This window comes from Abramis brama (assembly GCF_963993115.1).
Source record: "Abramis brama genome assembly, chromosome: 2".
Taxonomy (NCBI): Eukaryota; Metazoa; Chordata; class Actinopteri; order Cypriniformes; family Leuciscidae; genus Abramis; species Abramis brama.
This window is the reverse complement of record NC_139964.1, coordinates 50,210,917-50,229,701: the sequence shown is the minus strand read 5'-3', so window position 1 is coordinate 50,229,701 and position 18,785 is coordinate 50,210,917. Positions and strand designations below refer to the sequence as shown.

The following is an 18,785-nucleotide window of genomic DNA, read 5'->3' as shown; positions in this document are numbered from 1 at the left end:
TTTGGTAGGTTACCAGGCCATTGCACGGCTTGGGAATCACACACACATTTACACCTACGGTCAATTTAGAGTCTTCAATTCACCTATACTGCATGTTTTTGGATTGTGGGGGAAACCGGAATACCCGAAGGAAACGCACACAGACACAGAGAGAACATGCAAACTTCAAACAGAAAGGACTCAGCAGGGACTCGAACCGAGGACGGTGCTACCCACTAAGCCGCACTATATATATATATATATATATATATATATATATATATATATATATTAGACATGTGCCGGTATTCGGTAATGCGATAAATCGCGATAATGAATATGCACAATATTGTTATCGTGTGCTTCAAAATACCGTGAAAAATAATAGATCCAAATGTAGATTTTTAGAACGCGTATTAGCTTATTTTCCATAAACCGCTTAAAAAAACCACTGCGTGTATGCTGCGCAAAAACACGTGCGCGCTCTGATGTAAACAATCCCCACATGTATTAGCACAGTGTGCATGCGGCGCAGTGCGCACTCTAGTCTAATGTAAACAATCCTCACATGGGGAAGAAGCATGGCGGAAGGAGGAACGCTGCTGACGATTTATCCACCTTCTAAAAGCAGGGCTGTCAACTATACGCATTCAGCTTGAGACTCACGCAATTTACACTTTTCACACGCTCTCGCGCCACACATCCATTTTCTCACGCAGAGAAAAATCGCGGAGCAAAGAGGACACTGACACCGACAGACTAGACAGAGCAGGTTACTTTTGTTATGAAAAAATTATCAGCTCTCAGGTTCTGTCCATTTTATTAAGAAATTCAGACAATAAATACCGTTTTGGCACTTGTAAATGTGACGTGACAGATCGCTGTAGCGCCTCAGTTCAAGTAAACCGATCATCTGTTACCAATTATTTAAAGATACAGTACGACTTAACGAAAGTTATATATGCCTCATAAATATTATCAATCAATCAGTGTTTTTCAGCCACTGAAAGAGGTCAATAAAACTGCAGGTGAACAATTATGTCACAGAACGTTGCATTTACCTCAGGAAAGCCATTTAATGACCAGCATGTTAGTTGACTAGAAAAAATTGCTATAGAGAGGAGTATTTTGCTAAATATGTGCACTATATTACATATTTATTATATTTTTACTTGTGTGATTACATTGCTATATAATGAAAACCGCATTATATTTCATTTAATTTGTTATTTTTAACCTTTAATAATACCAACTGATTGGGCTCTCTGTATTTTTACATTATTATGTGAGATATATTTTTTCTTGAGAAAAATGAACATGTAGTCTATCTACTGTAGCCTACCTAATATTTATCCAAAGAGTCAATATTGAATCAAGATTGAAATCAAATCCCAAGAACTGAATTGAAATCGTGAAAATTGTAAGCAATAATACAAAGAGTAGCCTACCAGTCTTTGTACCATGTAAACATTGTAACATGTTGTCACTAAACTTAATACAATTCTACAGTTACACCTATTGTGATCCAAGTTGTTTTTTTTAAAAACATTAAAAATGTTTGTTTTTTTATGAAACCCCCCCATTAAAATATTGTGATAATACTGTATACCGTGATAAAAGCTCAAACAATTAATTGCAGCATGAGAATTTGATACCGGCACATGCCTAACATATATATAGACTGAAATGAATGAATGAATATGACATTGTCAAATACTGACTACATTTAAAGGATTTTTTTTTTTATTATCAAAAATGAAAAGCTATGATTAAAATTCTGAACTTCACAATGTAACCTGAAAAGTATGGCCTTGCTAACATGTTCATCCTTTTTATAGGTAAGGCCAACATTACAGCAAAAGAGGCCGTGTCTAGGTGGACGGGTAAGTCATTTGCATGCCTCACACCTCCTGTCAAGTCATGTGATGCGTCCACAGGTTCTGAAATGTAGGCCACAGACAATCCTGAGAATCCAGTTTTGTCAGATCGGTCTAAGATCAGTCCAGCCTTAGATCTGCACATATATTATTTATTATTCTAGCACATATAGTTGTCTCAGACTGTTCTTTGTCTAATGAAAGAAAATATCACGACCGACCATCTTGTCTGCTTGTGAAGGTGATCACTGTTGGCCCGTTCTCAAATATTGGTTTGGTGCAGAAGTGTTGTTGATTTTGATACCGTGGCCCAAAGTCCCAGTCTTATTTGTGGCTGAGTGAAATTAACTTGCGTGTTTTTATAACTCCTGACTGCTGTGCAGTACAAACCCTTGGTTATTCCCAGGCATGATTTTTGTGGAATGCAGCAGACACAGACATGCACACCACTTAACTTCAAGATGGAAATTCCTTTATGCACTCTGCAAACGTAACTACAAAAGTAGTCTCAGATGAGCAGTGTACGAAAACCTTTGGTGCAGGCATGTTTCGGAAAACTGCAGACATGCAAAATGGGAAGGGTTTAATGTTCTGTTTACATTTAATAGATCATATTTCAGCCAAGAGTCAAACACAATGTACACTGTACACTAGGGAATCGCAAACACATGTAAGTTTTACTAATGATCTCATAGATGGAATGGTTTGTATGCGGAAATGATTTACTGTTAGCTTATCCCTAAAAAAACCCTGATAATATCAGTAGATTTAATGCAATAGATGATTTAACTGAATTATGAGCATTTCAGATGTAAAATCTCTGTATTAAAAGGCAAAATCAGTGCCTGTTTTCTTCAAATGTATAATTACACTTAACTGTCTTGCTGTTTGCACAGTGGACCCTTTTCACATTCCCAGGATTATCAGAACCGGATGTCGTTATAATTGTGTAAACTTCTATAGTGGTAAATGCGAGACGACAAATATAGCAAACATAATTTTTGTATTTTTGTATTTTGTAGAGAAAGATGTCACTCCCTCAGCCGTTGTATTAGAAACGATTCTAATACATTAATGCATTGTGAGCATTAATTATTTTTTTGTTAACACAAAGCATAGCATTACAAATGTATATAATTTTTTTTTTAATTCAAATATGAAATACTGTTATAGATTTGGAAATGCGTCATCACAGTCTGCGAAAAGGGCTGGGTTTGTTGCACAATGACTGAGATGAATAGTATTCATAATTCATCTGAATTGGTTTTTGTGTCATATGTGTGTGTCATGTTTCACATTCATTCTTTTCCAGATAATGTTTTTGCAATCAAATCCTGGGCAAAGAAGAAGTTTGGCTTCGAGAACACCCACTTGGACAAAGCTTTTGGAATACCAGAGGACTTTGACTATATTAATTGACCAAAAATTCCCAGCCTCTTGGATCTAGTGATTGTTTGATTTGTTCAACACTGCACAATCAAGCTTTATTCACTTACATCAGTTTGTTTTACATTCTGTTCTCAGTTCTGCATGTTCAAGACAAAGCTGTGAGCTATATACATTGCGAAGAGTGCGGTGTCAATTCTCAGGAGTGCCCCACCCTTGAAATTTGAACCTTGTCTAGTCTAAGGCAAACTTCAAGATTGATTTGTCAGCATAAATGGATAAACGATGGTAAAATTGCTCCCGGTGTGTAAGCGGAGAAGGTGTTGTGTCAACCCTTGGCTGCTCAGAGATGCACCCGATAACCATACTGACTGTTTGGACTCGTGTTGATAGAGAAACTGAGCTTCACTGGTGCTAGGATAATGAATTGAGGTGCACATCAAAGGTCAATTCAAGGAAATTAATCACAGGTTAAAGTTCGTTTGAAGTAAGCTAAAATTGTTTATGAAAAAAATTCTAATAGCAAAAGCATGCATGTTTCTGTATAAAGTATTCTTGTTCATTTCAATTCAGATGATTTTTTTTGTTTGCATTTTGGTTTTATTAGTGGCCACTTTTTCAAAGGGCACATTTTTGTATGCTGTAAATATGAAAAATGGTCAGTGGCTAATAAATGCACGTTTAAGCACATTTTGGAATGTCCTATCAATTTGCAACATCATAACTACATTTAAATGCATGAAAACACCACACACACACACACACACACATATATTGATACCTGTACCATTAGGTTCTAAGTTTGTTGAAAATAATTAATGCTTGTTCATTTCAACAGTAATGTTGTGATGAAGTACAGTTTTAAAATATGAGTGCTTCCTAAATAGTTGTAATCATTTAAAATAACGTCTATTAATCAATATATTATGTTAATAGAACAATTTTACACAAAAACAAGGTCCATAAAAAGCTTTAGTAGATTAGTTAAATCGGTGGGGGGAAAAAATGATTGATTGCAATTGCATATTTCTGTGCTTTTCTTGTTAGGAATGCTTCAAAAATACATGTACATAGTTGGATTTTTTTAATGTGCATCTTTTTCTAATGACAAAAATATTGGATGTTTTAAGGGTTTATATTTTTAAACAAGTTTTATTAATCCATAATCAAGTACATTTAAACAGGAAACCAAGGCACAAGTCTTGAGTAATTGGTATTTTGACGTTACAATTTTGACTTTTTAAGACATAAATGTGACTTTAGAATTTTCATCATATGACTGTCATAATTTCGACTTTTTAAGTCATGATTATAATTTACAAAAGCATGTTTTTTTTTTATGTGTGATGGAAATTGGCTTCCATAATTGGTGTAATATTTAACAATGATGTAATATTTTTGTCCATTTTTTTTTCCAATGACCAAAATATTGGATATCTCAAGGGTTAATTGACCTTCCATTTATTTGTGAATGTTATAGAAATATAGCAATGTGATCTAAACAGTATAAGTGTACCATTTCTCCACATCTACACTGCTATCGATGCGAGTGATGGGAAGTCCGGTTCTTTTCCGCGAACCGGTTCTTTCGGACAGTTCGTTTCAATGAACCGGTTCAAAAAAACGTTTCACCAGTTCTTTAACGTCCTCACGTAATGTCGTAAATTCTATCATCCAGGCGGATAAAGATAAATTCATTTGTAATCATAACGTCGTCATTATCATCTTGGATAACTTTCTTACATGTACGCTTTGCAAATGAACCCTGTACAGGCGATGTGCAAACGCAGATGTTTTACATGTCTAAACAATAGCCTATAAAGTGAATAAACTGGTCTTCATCACTTTTATTTTATTTGTTATTAAATAAACGTACATTTCGCCGCATTCGGCCCCTCATTTGAGTCCCAGGTTCACCTGTGCTCATGTATCAGCAGCACAGCATGCAGATGGCCGAAAGAAAGTTCGGTTTTACAGTCTATGGTTTACAGACGGTGCCATCACGTATGCTCAGTATCTCCAGCTCATCGGTTCTCTGTATCGTATCATTCAACAGTTCAACAGCCAATGATTAACACATTATAAACGTTTACTTTGCACCCTTTAAAACGTTGGCTAGAGTTTACGTCAAATATCAACTTACTTAGAAATTAAATTAGCTCTTCCTGAAAATAATGTTTTAGTATAATAATAATTGTTTGGTTTTACAATCAATTCCATTGTGTTTCCAATTTTTAAAATAATACAGTGAAAAGACTGTAATTATGTGATAAACATGTTTCCAACATGTTTTATTTTGTTACACTTATTGATGTTCAACAAAATACTTAAGAAACATGCACATTCTGTTGGATTTACTGAAGTATATTTGGTTTATTTCGAGTCAGAGCTCAGAGGGACTGTCGGGCATATCCGAAAGTGAGTAGTTGTGGTGGATCAGCGATTCAGTCCGATGTAGTGTCCTGGTTCGACCGGTTCACTGAAAAGAACCGGTTCAAAAGAACGATTCGCTCACGAACCGGACAACAACACAGTCCGTCAACTCTCAGTGTGCCCCGTTGGCGTTGGTCGGGGTTTGTTTTTCCCCGACTGAATGTGTTTAGTCAGCGTTTGTCTGTGTCTGTTGGGGCAGTGTGAACATGACAGTTATTTTTCAGAAAATTCTAAATCCAACGGAAAACTTGTTTGTTTGCGTTTGTCTGTGCTGTGTGAAATGCGAATTGGTCTGTAGAGTGTAGATGGCTTGTCTGGCTGTAGTGGGCGACACTCTCACACTCGCATAGGCACTGCTGAGAAAGGAGGGAGGGTGACGGGTGAGTGAGAGAAAGAGAAAGAAGTGAAGCCAAGCCAGGGAGCTCAACACAGCCAGCATGGCGAGCCAAAGGGACTTCACACACAGAAAAACATGGATTAATGTGCTTCTGCGACTCCTACAGCTGTTATTGCCGTACATTCAACACGGAGAAGCTCAGTTTCAAGGTGAGGGAGACAGATTCGCCTTATTTAGTTTGTTCACGAATGCAACGCGAGTGTGAAAATGTCGGAGGAACTGCCGAGGGCTGATTTGACAAGTATTCAAGTGCACTCGTTATGCTATAAGAACACAATATTCACCCGAAAGCTGATCTATTTTATTCTAGTTTCATTCGTCTGTCTATCTGCATAAGGATTTGTCTTTTGATTCAAATCTGAAGACAGACTGCTTGAGCGTTTTTGGGGTTTTGTTCGATTTCCTGTGTGCGAAATGCTACAAAGCTCATATATCTGCATACAGCTGATATTCAGTGCAGTAGTCTATGGGAACTAAGCGTATATTCGATGTTCGCAGAAGAAAACACAAGCTACGAACAGTATTAATGCACATTTAAATGTGTTTCCAGCGGCATGTAACGTTAAGGTTATGTGGATTGTTGTCATGGTGTGAGCTCTGGACTAAAATAGCTTGTCCGTTCAACTGCACGCCTTTTGTCATCCACGCCAGTTCATATACTGCTTACTGTTCAACTAACCTACTGCAAACCAAACATTAGATAACGCATGATAATAAGACGAGCACTAGTGTCATTTTCGGATTTCCTGTATTTTTTGTGTGTGTAGAGACAGTAATTGGCCTGGTGTTTGTTGATCTGCTCGCTTCATGTTCTATATGTGTGTTATTCTTTCTTTCTGAAGCTCTGACTCAGATGCCCAGCGTGGTTTGGCAGGAGGACGCAGACTTCTTCACGCCATCGCAGGTATGTGAGCTGGTTAAAACAAAAATGACGTCATAAGCTGGACGTTTTTATTACAGTGCAACTTCACTTCATTGTGAGCCGAAAGCACGTGCGAGACATGGTGCAATGTGCTGTTGTTACATTTGCAAAGGTGGCAAAAAAATATATCTAAATAACTTTCTTTTTTCATTTTCAATATGATTTAGTATCTATTGATTTTTGCAGTGCTTATATGGGCAATGCGATTGTTTATTTAGCTTGGTGAAATGCGTTTCCATGTGGAGGCGGGAACTGGGAGGCATCTTTCTGTAAGGACTCTAGGATCCTGAAAGAACATAATACATACATTTTTGCACAGTCTCATGTTTTCGTCTCAAATAACACACAGACATTAATTCCAGCAGCATATATAGTACGAAATCTATTATGTGATCTATTATCTGTTTTACCGACTATTAACCCTCCATTGTATGGACAAAAACGGCAAGACATTTCTCAAAATATCTTCTTGAGGGTAAATAAATGACAAGATTTTCACTTTTGGGTGAAGTTATATTATAGTTAATTAAAACCATGTACTAAAATAACAAACTAAAACTGAAGTAGAAATTAATAAAAACTATAGACATATTGTTTAAGGACGCCAAAAATGATTGGGTTTTGGCCCAGAATTTTCATTTCGGTACTTTTTTTAATTTAATTTTTAAAGCAAAAATAATAAAAATGACAAAACACACAAAAATGCAAAAAATAGAAAATATGCAAGTAAAAACAAATTGAAAATATTAATAAAAACTACAATAGTGTCTAAATGATACTCAAATAAGATTTCTGAGATCCGCACTTCAAATTGTGGTTAAGCCGGTTGTATGAGATACAATAAAACGCCTTACTTTCCCTCCCTGTGATTAAAAAAGTTATTAGAGAGTAAGAGTTTAATTGCCAGGTATGATCTTTGCATTTGCTAGATGCTTCCTGTTCACAGAGGAATAGTAATATAGTAGTTAGACAGACTAATGAAATAATATATCTAGGCCTGTAGAAAAACACTTGACAGAATAACATGTACAGAAGAGTTGCTGTGCTGTGCAGAAGAGGTAATGCATAGGTTGTATGATTAAATATTAATATGAATGAACATATTGCTAATAGAGCTATATGCAAAACATGACACCATTGGCATTTGAGCCCAACACCTGGTATAGTTATAAAAGTGTGCTGTTTCTAGTGGTGATGGATTTTATTTTATCACGATCAGGCACACGAGACTGATTAAAGTTTGATAAAGATATTTTTATCATGTTTCCTTTGGGGCAGGAAGCTAAAGCCACACAAACATGCACAGAGACTGTTGCTGCTTCAGGTTGACAGACAATTTGCCATTTTTGTGGTTAACAGTTACGCAAGAGACCTGTCTTATGGCTTGAGAATGGCTACAATCAAAGTGGATGGAAAAATCCATTTATAGTTCTCGATTTGTTTAAAGGGGCTTAGTTTGTTGTCTTTGACAGTACTAGTGGAGCTGAATGCAATGTTATATCAATCTGTACTGAATGTAATCTGTATGTAGTAGGGCTGTCAAAAATAGCGTGTTCATTCCTGTGATATTTAATGTGTAAAAAATATTTAATGTAATTAAGTCAAAATCAGTTTTTTTCATGGCATCCTGCAGCACCACAGTATGAACACACTATCTGGTTCCACTCACCAGCCCCGGAAAGCGAGAGCGAGCAGCTGACCGAGGATGGGATTTGAGTTCTCTTTTGCATCTTATCATGCTTGAATGGACAAAAACACACACAATTATGTAAAAATTATGTTTTGAAGAATATCCTCGTTAGCACAGCCTGGTGTTCCTCGTGTACCGGTTAAAAACGATAGAATTTATTTTCTATTTCAATCAAATTAATGTAGTGTATTTTAGTTTGATAATGTTTTTTATTTAATATTTATTTAGTATTTTTGGGGTACCAAATTATATTTATGTAGTAGGCCTACTTATAATCCATTTATGCGTTTTTTGATCATAGACCTGAAAATGAAATTTCCAATTTAAACTGTTGAAATCCTGAATGCTTTAGAGCAGGGTTCAGCAATCTCGGTCCTGGAGGGCCGCTGTCCTGCAGAGTTTAGCTCCAACCCCAATTAAACACACCTGAACCAGCTAATCAAGGTCTCACTAGGCATACTAGAAACTTTCAAACAGGTGTGTTGGAGCTGGTTGGAGCTAAACTCTGCAGGGACAGCGGCCCTCCAGGACCGAGATTGGTGAACCCTGCTTTAGAGCTCTGAATTAAAGGTGCACTGTGTAATTTCTAGCGGCATCTAATGGTGAAGTTGCGAATTGCAACCAACAGAAGTTATGGTGGCCGTCCGACAGATGTCGTCGTCTGAGACAGCAGAGAGTGGTCAGTTCAGCAATGAGGTTTCTTTACAAAGATAAATTAAGAAATTAGGTTTACCTAATTATTCAGTAAAACAATATGTTATTGCGAATATTATTGTTACTTGTTCATCATTGTGTCTGTTTTATTCGCTGACTTTAGCTAGCTTCTTTGCACGAAGAACAACATAGTGACGAAACGCGTTTGTCCGTTTAGGGCTACTGTAGAAACATGTCGGCGCATTTCAATGTAAGGGGACCAGCGGTGTATGTAGATAGAATTTGCTCGTTCTAAGGTGATAAAAACATAACGGTTTATTAAGGTCTTTATACACCACTGAAAACAGTGGTGACAGATTATTGTTGAGGTGAAAAAACTTTTAAAAAGTAAAGTTAAAAAAAAGTTATAGAAATGTAATTTTTTTGAAAAATCCACAAAAATACTAGCCTACTTTCAATTTATATATGAAAGTGAAAATCTTAAAGCACTTTTTTATTTATTTTGTATCTTTTTTTCTTTTGTATTCATTTGCTCTATTGCTTGTAATTTGTTTATTTTTAAATTTCACTGTTATGTAAACACTTTTTGTTGAATGGCTAAAATTACTCCATTCATCCCCTGAAATAAAAAAAAAAAAAAAATCATTTCATAAAGACATCAGTAGCTGTATTGGCACTGGTGATACTGGCCTTTATTAATAGTTCTAAATAAAAAGATGCTATTAAACAAATATTTTAGATTTTTAAAGCTATTAAACAAATATTTAAAATATAAAAAAAAATGTTTTTTACATCGCTATTAAAAAGCTGGTGCTGCAGTGTGCATTTTACTTTCACTTTTAAATTAGCCTCAATTCACCAGTCGCAGGGAGTTTGATTGACAGGCGATCTGACCAATCATAATCCGCCATTTTTGTCCGAAAGCAGTCAGGAGAGTTAGAAGATTAACTGGATTATCGGTGGATTTGAACTTGAAAAAAGGTGTACAATGTCTTTCCGCGTTAAAACAACAGTCCTTCTGATGTTCATTCACGTCACGTTTATTTGATGCTATAAATTAACTAACCAAGAGATGATCGGTTCAGCTTTAACTGAGGCAATCTCTCACAACACATTAAAGAGCCACAAAACGGTTGGCCTATTTATTGTTTAATTTTGAAAAGTTGAGACTTTTTCATATTAAATGTTACCTGTCTGTCAGCGCGTTGTCAGTGTCCTCTATGTATTTTTCACAACATTAATAGCTCTAAGCACATACTCGCAGCAGTCTCGCACGTGCTTAGAGCTCGTGTAAATTGCACGTAGAAAATGAAGTTTAGGAACAACCTCGATCCATCAGGAAACGCCACATAGGTCGCTGCATTCCACTGCGCTTCATGAAGAGTTTTTTCTTTTGTGCGAAGAAGCCATTCGCCGGAGATATATTAAAATATAGCGTAGTGCACTCTTATTAGGACATAAGAGATTTTGGCATAATTTGTGTGTTTTATGGTTCGTTCAAGCCCGAAAGGAAACTCGATACTGATGCGCGTCTTTCTGTGCGTCCTGTGTGTCACATAGGCAGGACATTGACAGACAGCACGGTCTCTTTAGTCTTGTCACGCTTGAATGGTTTAAACGAATTTGCATTAATAAAAGCGTGATCATACAGCTAGCCAACGGGTGACAGAAAAAAAACTGAAACTGCGTTAAATATTTTTAAAAATTTGAAACAAATTATGAAACTGGTGTTGCAACTGAACACCATGTACGGTAACTGACTATCGTAGCAAGCCTATTACTCACGTGCTGTTATCTGTGCACACAGCCGCTCACACCTGAAGCTCACGCACACAGAGTGGTGCGTTTTAGCGAACTGATTCCTCTTTCGCATCTTCTTGTGTTTGCGCTTGAATGGACACATACACAGAATTATGTCAAATGCTTGTCTTGGCTAGTATTCTTATAAACACAGTCGGTTATGTCTTAAATGAACGCAAACAGTTGAGAGAGAAATAGAAGGTGTATCATTATATTTGATCGTGCATTCAGTCTTAAAGTGACAGCAGCCTATAATATACAGTCTGTCTTTAATGTTAATCAAACAACAAAAAACAGCTTTAACAAAGATTGATCTCTATTTAATTCAGTGTGCACTATGCAGTTTTATTTTACATGTAATTGTTACATTTCTATACCTGAATACTACTTTTAGACCCTACTTATTGTGTTTATCTATGCTTGTAATTAGTCTATTTGTTTTTGTTTTTTGTTTTTTTTACTGACTGTTTACTTGTCTTTAATTGTTTGAACTTTTTGCTGATCCGAAAAATGATCCAATCCGTGACTCAAAAACCGTAATGTGATCTGTTCCATCACTACTAAAATAACTAAAACTGAAATAAAAAAATGATATATTAAAACCACGTAGACATGTTAAAAAAATTATAAAAATGACCACAAAAAAAACTAGTAGTAAAACTTTAACAAATGAAAACAGAAATGATAAAAATAAAAACTAATTTTAACTATTAATAAAATATATAATAGTAGTATCTGAATGATACTATAATAGCATGGTTTGAAGGCCGCTCTTCAAATCGTGATTAAATGCTTGATGTGGTGATTGATAGAATAGTTAAAATTACACCATCAGATTGGAGTCTCTTTTTTTTTTTTTTTTTGTCGGCATCAGGGGAATATTTAATTGACTTTGCTGTTTAATGGCTGTCAGTATGTTCTGCTGTGGTTAATTATCATTACATAACTGCAAAATAACAGTACAGGAAAGTCACAGAGTTGGTTACACTTTTTTACAGTGTATGAATCATTCTAAAGTTGAATAGGGCAACCTTATTTCCCTTAGGCTCTATATCAGAGGAAGTCCATGTTATAAATAGCATATACAATAATTTATTTCTAAAATATTGTTGAGCTGTTTTTGAGTAAATGTGCTTTATTTTAGTTTTAAAATATGTTGTGTTTAGATTTAATAACACCATGTTGGATTTGTTTTTTGGGTTTGTTCTAGCATGACTGGTGTGTCCTACACTGAAAAAAATGATTCATTGACTAGTTGAATTTACTAAAATAAATTATGTTAATTGGATCCACATAATTGATTTTAGCTACATTTAAACAAATGTATTACGTTGAACTAAGTTCAGCTTAATGCATTTGTTTAAATGTAGCTAAAATCAATTGCGTGGAACCACTTACGATAATTTTTTTTTGTAAATTCAATGATTTCAGTAAATTCATTGAATTTTCTAAATGTTTTTATCGTAAGTGGTTCCACGCAAATGATTTTAGCTACATTTAAACAAATGCATCAAGTTGAACTTAGTTCAACATAATGCATTTGTTTAAATGTAGCTAAAATGAATTTTGTGGAACCAATTAACATAATTTTTTTTAGTAAATTCAACTAAGTCAATAAATCATTTTTTTCAGTGTAGATATGATTTGCTCATTCATGAATAATCTGGATTTTGATATCAGAATTGAACAAAATTAATTAAATGAAATGAAAATTAATTATAAAAATGAAGGTCACATTCACAAACAGCTTTATATTTAAGAAACACATTATCGGCTTGACAACCGTTTAAAAGCAGAGCCATAAATAGACTTTGATTCATCAATATAGATGGCAAGAGTGATTGAGTAGACCTGCAGCATTCCATGTAAAGAGACCCACCCTCACCCGATGATGGATGGATGCTGCATTTACTCAGTGCATTCTAAGTACTACACTAAAACTCTACAGATTCACTGCATGTTTTCTGTTTTGAGGAAGACTCCATACCCTGTATATTCATCCAATCATTGTAAAATGTGTACTTAACAGTCATCTGACACCAGGCAACCAAGTGGCCTCTATATACACCTATTGTATGCCTGGAGGGCTAAAGTTAGCTAGTTCCTATGGATACCCTGCTGTAACACTCGTCAGTCATGGTTTCAAGGCTCTCAGTAAGATGGCTATTTCAGAAAATTGCCTATGATGTGCTACTGGTAGTTTATGCAATAGTATGGTTATGTTGTGTCAGAATCGTACAGTGTTCCCTTTCAGTTGTGGTGCTTTCAAAATAAGGTCAGCTCAAGTATACTTGTGCTCTGAATTTACTGGTTTCTATTTCCAGTTTTATGTTATTTAGGTAACATTTTTTATTTGCAATGCTAAGTGAAGGAATGTAATACATTTCTTACATATTACATTTATTCATAACTTGCACTACTGTTCAAAAGTCTGCATTTATTTTGTCAAACATATAAATAAATGCAGACTTTTGAACAGTAGTTCAACAGTAAAAACAGTAATATAGTGAAATATTATTACAATTTAAATAACTGTTTTCTATTTCAATATATTTTAAAATGTAATTTATTGCTGTGATGGCAAATCTGAATTTTCAGGAGCCATTACTCCAGTCTTAAAGGGTTAGTTCACCCATGATTTACTCACCCTCAAGCTATCCTAGTGTGTATATGACTTTCTTCTTTCAGCCAAATACAATCGGAGTTACATTAAAACAAATCCTGGCTCTTCCAGGTTTTATAATGGGAGTGAGTAGCGCCTGAGATTTTGAAGCCCAAAAAAGCACATCCATCCATCATAAAAGTAATCCATTCGGCTGCAGGGGGTTAATAAAAGCCCTGTTTTAGACTTCTAATTCGTGACCGGATCCTCTATCCTTTGCGCTTCCGCGTTCGTCAATACCTAATGCGTAGGGTCAGAGGTCGCTCTTCCACCGGAACTAGACTCGCGTACAGCCTTTGCCGGAAGCCAGTGATTTTAGTTTATAAAGTTATAAATATGGATATTTTTCTTACAAAAACGCATCGCTTTGCTTCAGAAGGCCTCTATTTACCCTCTTGGGCAGTATGGATTACTTTTATGATGGATGGATGTGCTTTCTTTGGGCTTAAGAATCTCTGGCGCTACTCACTCCCATTATAAAGCTTGGAAGAGCCAGGATACTTTTTTAATATACTGTAGGCGCGTTTCCATTACAGATTTGCGCAAAACTTTTGTGATTATTTTTTTTAATGTCGACAAAAAACTATTGTGAAATGACAGCGTTTCCATTAACCGATATAACGTTATGCGACTAAAACTTCTTCTCGCAATAAGTAAATCCAAAAACCATGGAAACGGGCGTTGGTTTATGTACTATATCCCGGCCACTGCACTAGCCATTATTATTAATTGAAGGAGACGTATGTCTGTTTTCCAAGCATTAATGGAAGGAACGACCCTTATAGGCTACTTGGGCGGCATGTATGAGGTGTTTCTGGGTGTTTTTCCCTCATATCTGCTTCGAGGTCTTGATTGTGGCATTTATTTGAGGTTCAGAATCCATTATTCCTGTAATTCTTTTGTCTTATATGAATTTAATAAATAACTCTGTCTCGTATTCTGTCCAAACATACCGCGTCATCTACGTCAGGTGACCTGTAAATGCGCAAAAACTGTTTCCATTGCAGTTTTGCGAAATATTTCTTTTTCGAATTGCCTGAAAAACCACCTCATGCGAGCGTAAAAACTTTTTTGCGATAAATGGGAGTTTTTGCGAAATTGACGTGTTTCCATTGGGTGTATTTTCAATTCGCAATTTCAATTTGCGCAATTTGAAGGGTAATGGAAACGCGGCTTGTAACTCTGGGGGACTGTGATTCTGTGCTTTTTATACCTTTTTTTTTTTAATGGATGGAAAATCCAAAAAAAAACGTATTTATTTGAAAACTTTTGTAAAATTAGAAAATGTTTTTGTCACTTTTGATCAATTTTATGCTTCTTTTCTGGATATGTTTTTTTTTTTATTTTTTTATTTTTTATAAATAATACAATCATACTGACCCCAAACTTTTAAACATCGTGTGTTATTCTATTATTTTATTTTAAACCTCATTACAACCTTGTTATGTTTACTCAAAATATAACTGTACCTATGTAATATGCTGTTATGTAATCTGTATAACAAATATATATTTTTCCCTTCCAGGCAGAGGAGCAGCACAGTGAGAATGTTCCTCGAGAGGAGAGGTGAGAATCTCTCTTTACCACAATCCCTTTGAGACTTTAATACATTAGCCTATATGCATTTTTTTGGTATCTTTGCTTCAGGTATGGTTAGTACAAATTTGTTGTTGTAAACCCACAATTTGTTGTATATAAAATAGTTTAAAAATTCTCACGTTCAAAACTTGAAGAACAAAAGTTTTACCTTTTTAGCATCACATGTAAGTTTCTGGGGGTCTATTGTGTACATCCCCTAAACATTTAAATGAAGGCAGGGCTGGCTTGTTTCAACAGTGCATGGCATGGAAAACTAAGCCTCTTTAGGACACCAGCTTTCTGTCCACTCTACATTTGCATTCATGTGACTGGCATGACCTAAGATCAACACACACTGTTTTATTAACTGCATTTCAATAGAAAGATATGAGCACAGTATGTAAACAATGTGCCAGTGAAGTGAAGTTACAAGATTCAAGATTACAAGATTATGAAGTTAAGATTCATAATCTTGCGAGGAGCACTGGTCGAGGCAAATTTATGGTGAAATGATTGTCTTTCCACTTCTGTATTATGGCCTCAAAAGTGCTCACTGGACCATTCAGAAGCTTAGAATGGTGCCTATAACCAATGCCATCATTATGTTTTGCAACAATTAGGTTGCGAAGGTCTTGAGACAGCTCTTTGCTTTTACCCAACATGAGATGTGTCTTGTGTGACACCTTGGCAATGAGACCTTTTTATAGGCCATCATTTGGGACTGAACCAGCTGTTATTAATTTCCACTGACAGGGGGCTGGATTGCTTTTTAATTACTGTAAGTTTTCAGCAGTTGTCTTGGCTTTCCATGCCTTTTTGCGCCTCCCTTTCTTCATGTGTTCAATACTTTTTCCCTGTGTCATTTCACATTATTACACATAACTTAATTTCTGAACTTATTTTTGTTTGTTTCTTTGTATGTATGGCTTACTTGGGTTGTTACCAACATCTGGTGAAAATTTCATGTCAATAGCACCTTTGGAAATATATTTACTGAGAAAAATGATGACGTGTTCAATACTTATTTCCCCCGCTGTACATTTTGCTCAGTGTGCATTTTGGAACTAGTTTTTGCATCTTGATGTTTCTATCCAACATTTATTTCTGCAATATCCCAACATTCAAATGGATGGAAGTCCGGCTAGTACTTAGAAGTGTCATTCCCTCACTTACCCAAGCCTCATTCCCTCACGTATTTGTGGGTTTGACTGTCACTAAATGCAGTTCAGATGATGAGTGATTCATGTATTGGTTGCTTGAATTCTGCAGGAGAAGAAATGAGTTGTATGAAAAACATGATGTGTGCACTCCAAGCCAGTGGTATTTATTTTGATAAGATTTATTACCATCATAAACTGTGGATAATTTGTGTATTTGATCATATTCAAAGAAGACTTAAAGCATCTGTGTTTGTGCATGCAAATTTGTTCACACTCTCTTTTAGTAACTGGAGCTTCTTTTTTTTTTTTTTTTTACTTTCTCTTTATTTTCCCCTCTTCATTTTATCTTTGCCACATCCTCTCATGCTACCCGTCCCCAACTCTGTAGATCTCATTCTGCTATCTGCCTGTAGCAGATGTTTCATAGTTCACATTGTCTTTTCATTGTTGCCTCAGGGTAGCAGCATGCTCTGTGGTTAAGTCCTAATCAGGGACTATCACCAAGCACAATGGCTGCTTTTGACACAACAGCATCAACAAGACTCAGTTCCTGTATCAACAGCAACATGCAGTTTCATACCCTTGCTGTAACATTGATGTTGAACACTGCTAAAAAACAACAACTTTCAATGCAGAAAATGAATTGAAAGTTGAAAGTTGCAACTTTCAATGCTTTAAAAATTGTTTGGTGTCAAACTCAATTCTCCATCATTTTTTATTTACATTTTAGTTTTAATATTTTTGTTCAATTTTAATTATTTAAATAAACCTGAAGGTGACTCTGGACTCTAAAACAAGGAAGCAGAGATGATACCTTCACTCTGATTGGTCTAAATTGAGTTTTTGAATGAGCAGAAATTGCCAAATTGAAATGAAATCTGTCAAGGGTCCTGTAACAGTGCATAAATAATGGCATAATCATACCACTTACATAATAATGCTAATACCAATAATAAAAATGAGTGAGAATTTCATTATGGCAAACTAATATGATAATACAGTCTAAAATAGTAATCATTTTATTATATATTTCTTTATGCTGTCTATTATTTTTATGGGCTCGGATCACCCTTTTCATCTTTCACGACTTTGCAGGTATGGGGAAAATGTATGGAATTACAGGTATGAGTATTTAAATATAGTTAAAAGGTTGGTAATGTGTTAAACAAAACTGAGGATACTACTACACACTTATTGGTAGCTGTATCAGCATTATCAGGTTAGCCAAGGTATTTAATAAACGCAACAAATATGGGATGTGGTGAAATTAGTCAATACTATTTTAATTCCAACCCGAAGAGCAACAGAATGCTGCTCATTATACATGTATGCAGCATGCTTTTGGTAATTTCATGGGAGCAGTGAAACAGTCTTTTTTTACAGGCAAGCAGAACAGTGCTAGACGGTTGTCCGAATAGAGAAGTGAAATCGTTTGACCACACGGCTTGTGCATTAGACGAAAGTCAAACACTGTAGAATCAAAAGCTCATAAGGTTATTCTATGTTTAATAGAGTGGTGCAGGTATGACGTCATTTTGTAGGCCAATCGGCAGTTAGCATCACACTGGTTCCCTGGACAAAACTCAATAGGATTTTTCCATAGGCTTTTGGATTATTGCAAAAAAAAAAAAAGCTCTGTGATCAACAGAAGTTTATTTTCACAGATGATCACAACTAAATGTAGACTATAAACAAACTACAGTGTCGGTCCTCCCTATATACGCAAAGTACGCAAGTACTTCGTGGGGCCCCCGAACCACCAGTGGGTCAATAATAATGATTTAGGGCTGTGTTTTCGTTTCATTTTTGATTTAGCCGATTAAACATGATGTTGCTTTTCATTCCTTTCCTTTAAATCATTGCACTGTCACCATACGTAACATCCAAATCAGTCGAATCATGTAACGTCACGTGTAAAAGAGTATTGAGCTGCGAAAGAAACGCTGTTCAACAGGCGGCTTTTTGTCTGCGTGATCCGAGATGGAGAGAATCATGGACAAGTATGCTGCTTCGGTTATGTGCTTAAACTAACAAATACACGCAACAATTTGTCAATGTCCGTTTTGGGGACTTTTTAACCTAATCGCATTGAGTTATGTCTTCAGTAATCTGGTAAAGTAATCAAATACTTGTCAGTGTATTATTAGGTCTGCATTCGGTCTTAAAGTGACAGCAGCCTAATAAACCCCCTGCTCTCTCTGCCATTTGATATGTTAATCAAACAACAAAAGAAAGCGAGAGAATCAC

At 35.7% G+C, this 18,785-nt stretch overlaps 2 protein-coding genes across 5 annotated transcripts in view; both read left to right on the top strand.

Moving 5' to 3' along the window:
- The window catches only part of mnd1 (meiotic nuclear divisions 1 homolog), a 48,080-nt gene extending 44,148 nt beyond the window's left edge, over nucleotides 1-3,932 (top strand). Inside the window, exons 7-8 of the mRNA XM_084096672.1 lie at nucleotides 1,818-1,862; nucleotides 3,169-3,932. Coding sequence (XP_083952798.1) covers nucleotides 1,818-1,862; nucleotides 3,169-3,275 — 152 coding nt within the window. The 3' untranslated portion in view covers nucleotides 3,276-3,932. The remainder of the gene's footprint in view (nucleotides 1-1,817; nucleotides 1,863-3,168) is intronic.
- A 1,814-nt stretch (nucleotides 3,933-5,746) lies between these two features.
- The window catches only part of tmem131l (transmembrane 131 like), a 57,840-nt gene continuing 44,801 nt past the window's right edge, over nucleotides 5,747-18,785 (top strand). For 3 of the 4 annotated variants that reach the window (XM_084105667.1, XM_084105665.1, XM_084105666.1), the window contains exons 1-3: nucleotides 6,021-6,221; nucleotides 6,915-6,976; nucleotides 15,326-15,366. In XM_084105667.1, coding sequence (XP_083961793.1) covers nucleotides 6,113-6,221; nucleotides 6,915-6,976; nucleotides 15,326-15,366 — 212 coding nt within the window. In that variant the 5' untranslated portion in view covers nucleotides 6,021-6,112. Of the gene's footprint in view, nucleotides 6,222-6,914; nucleotides 6,977-15,325; nucleotides 15,367-18,785 lie in introns of all 4 variants that reach the window. The other variant, XM_084105664.1, reaches the window with a different exon arrangement.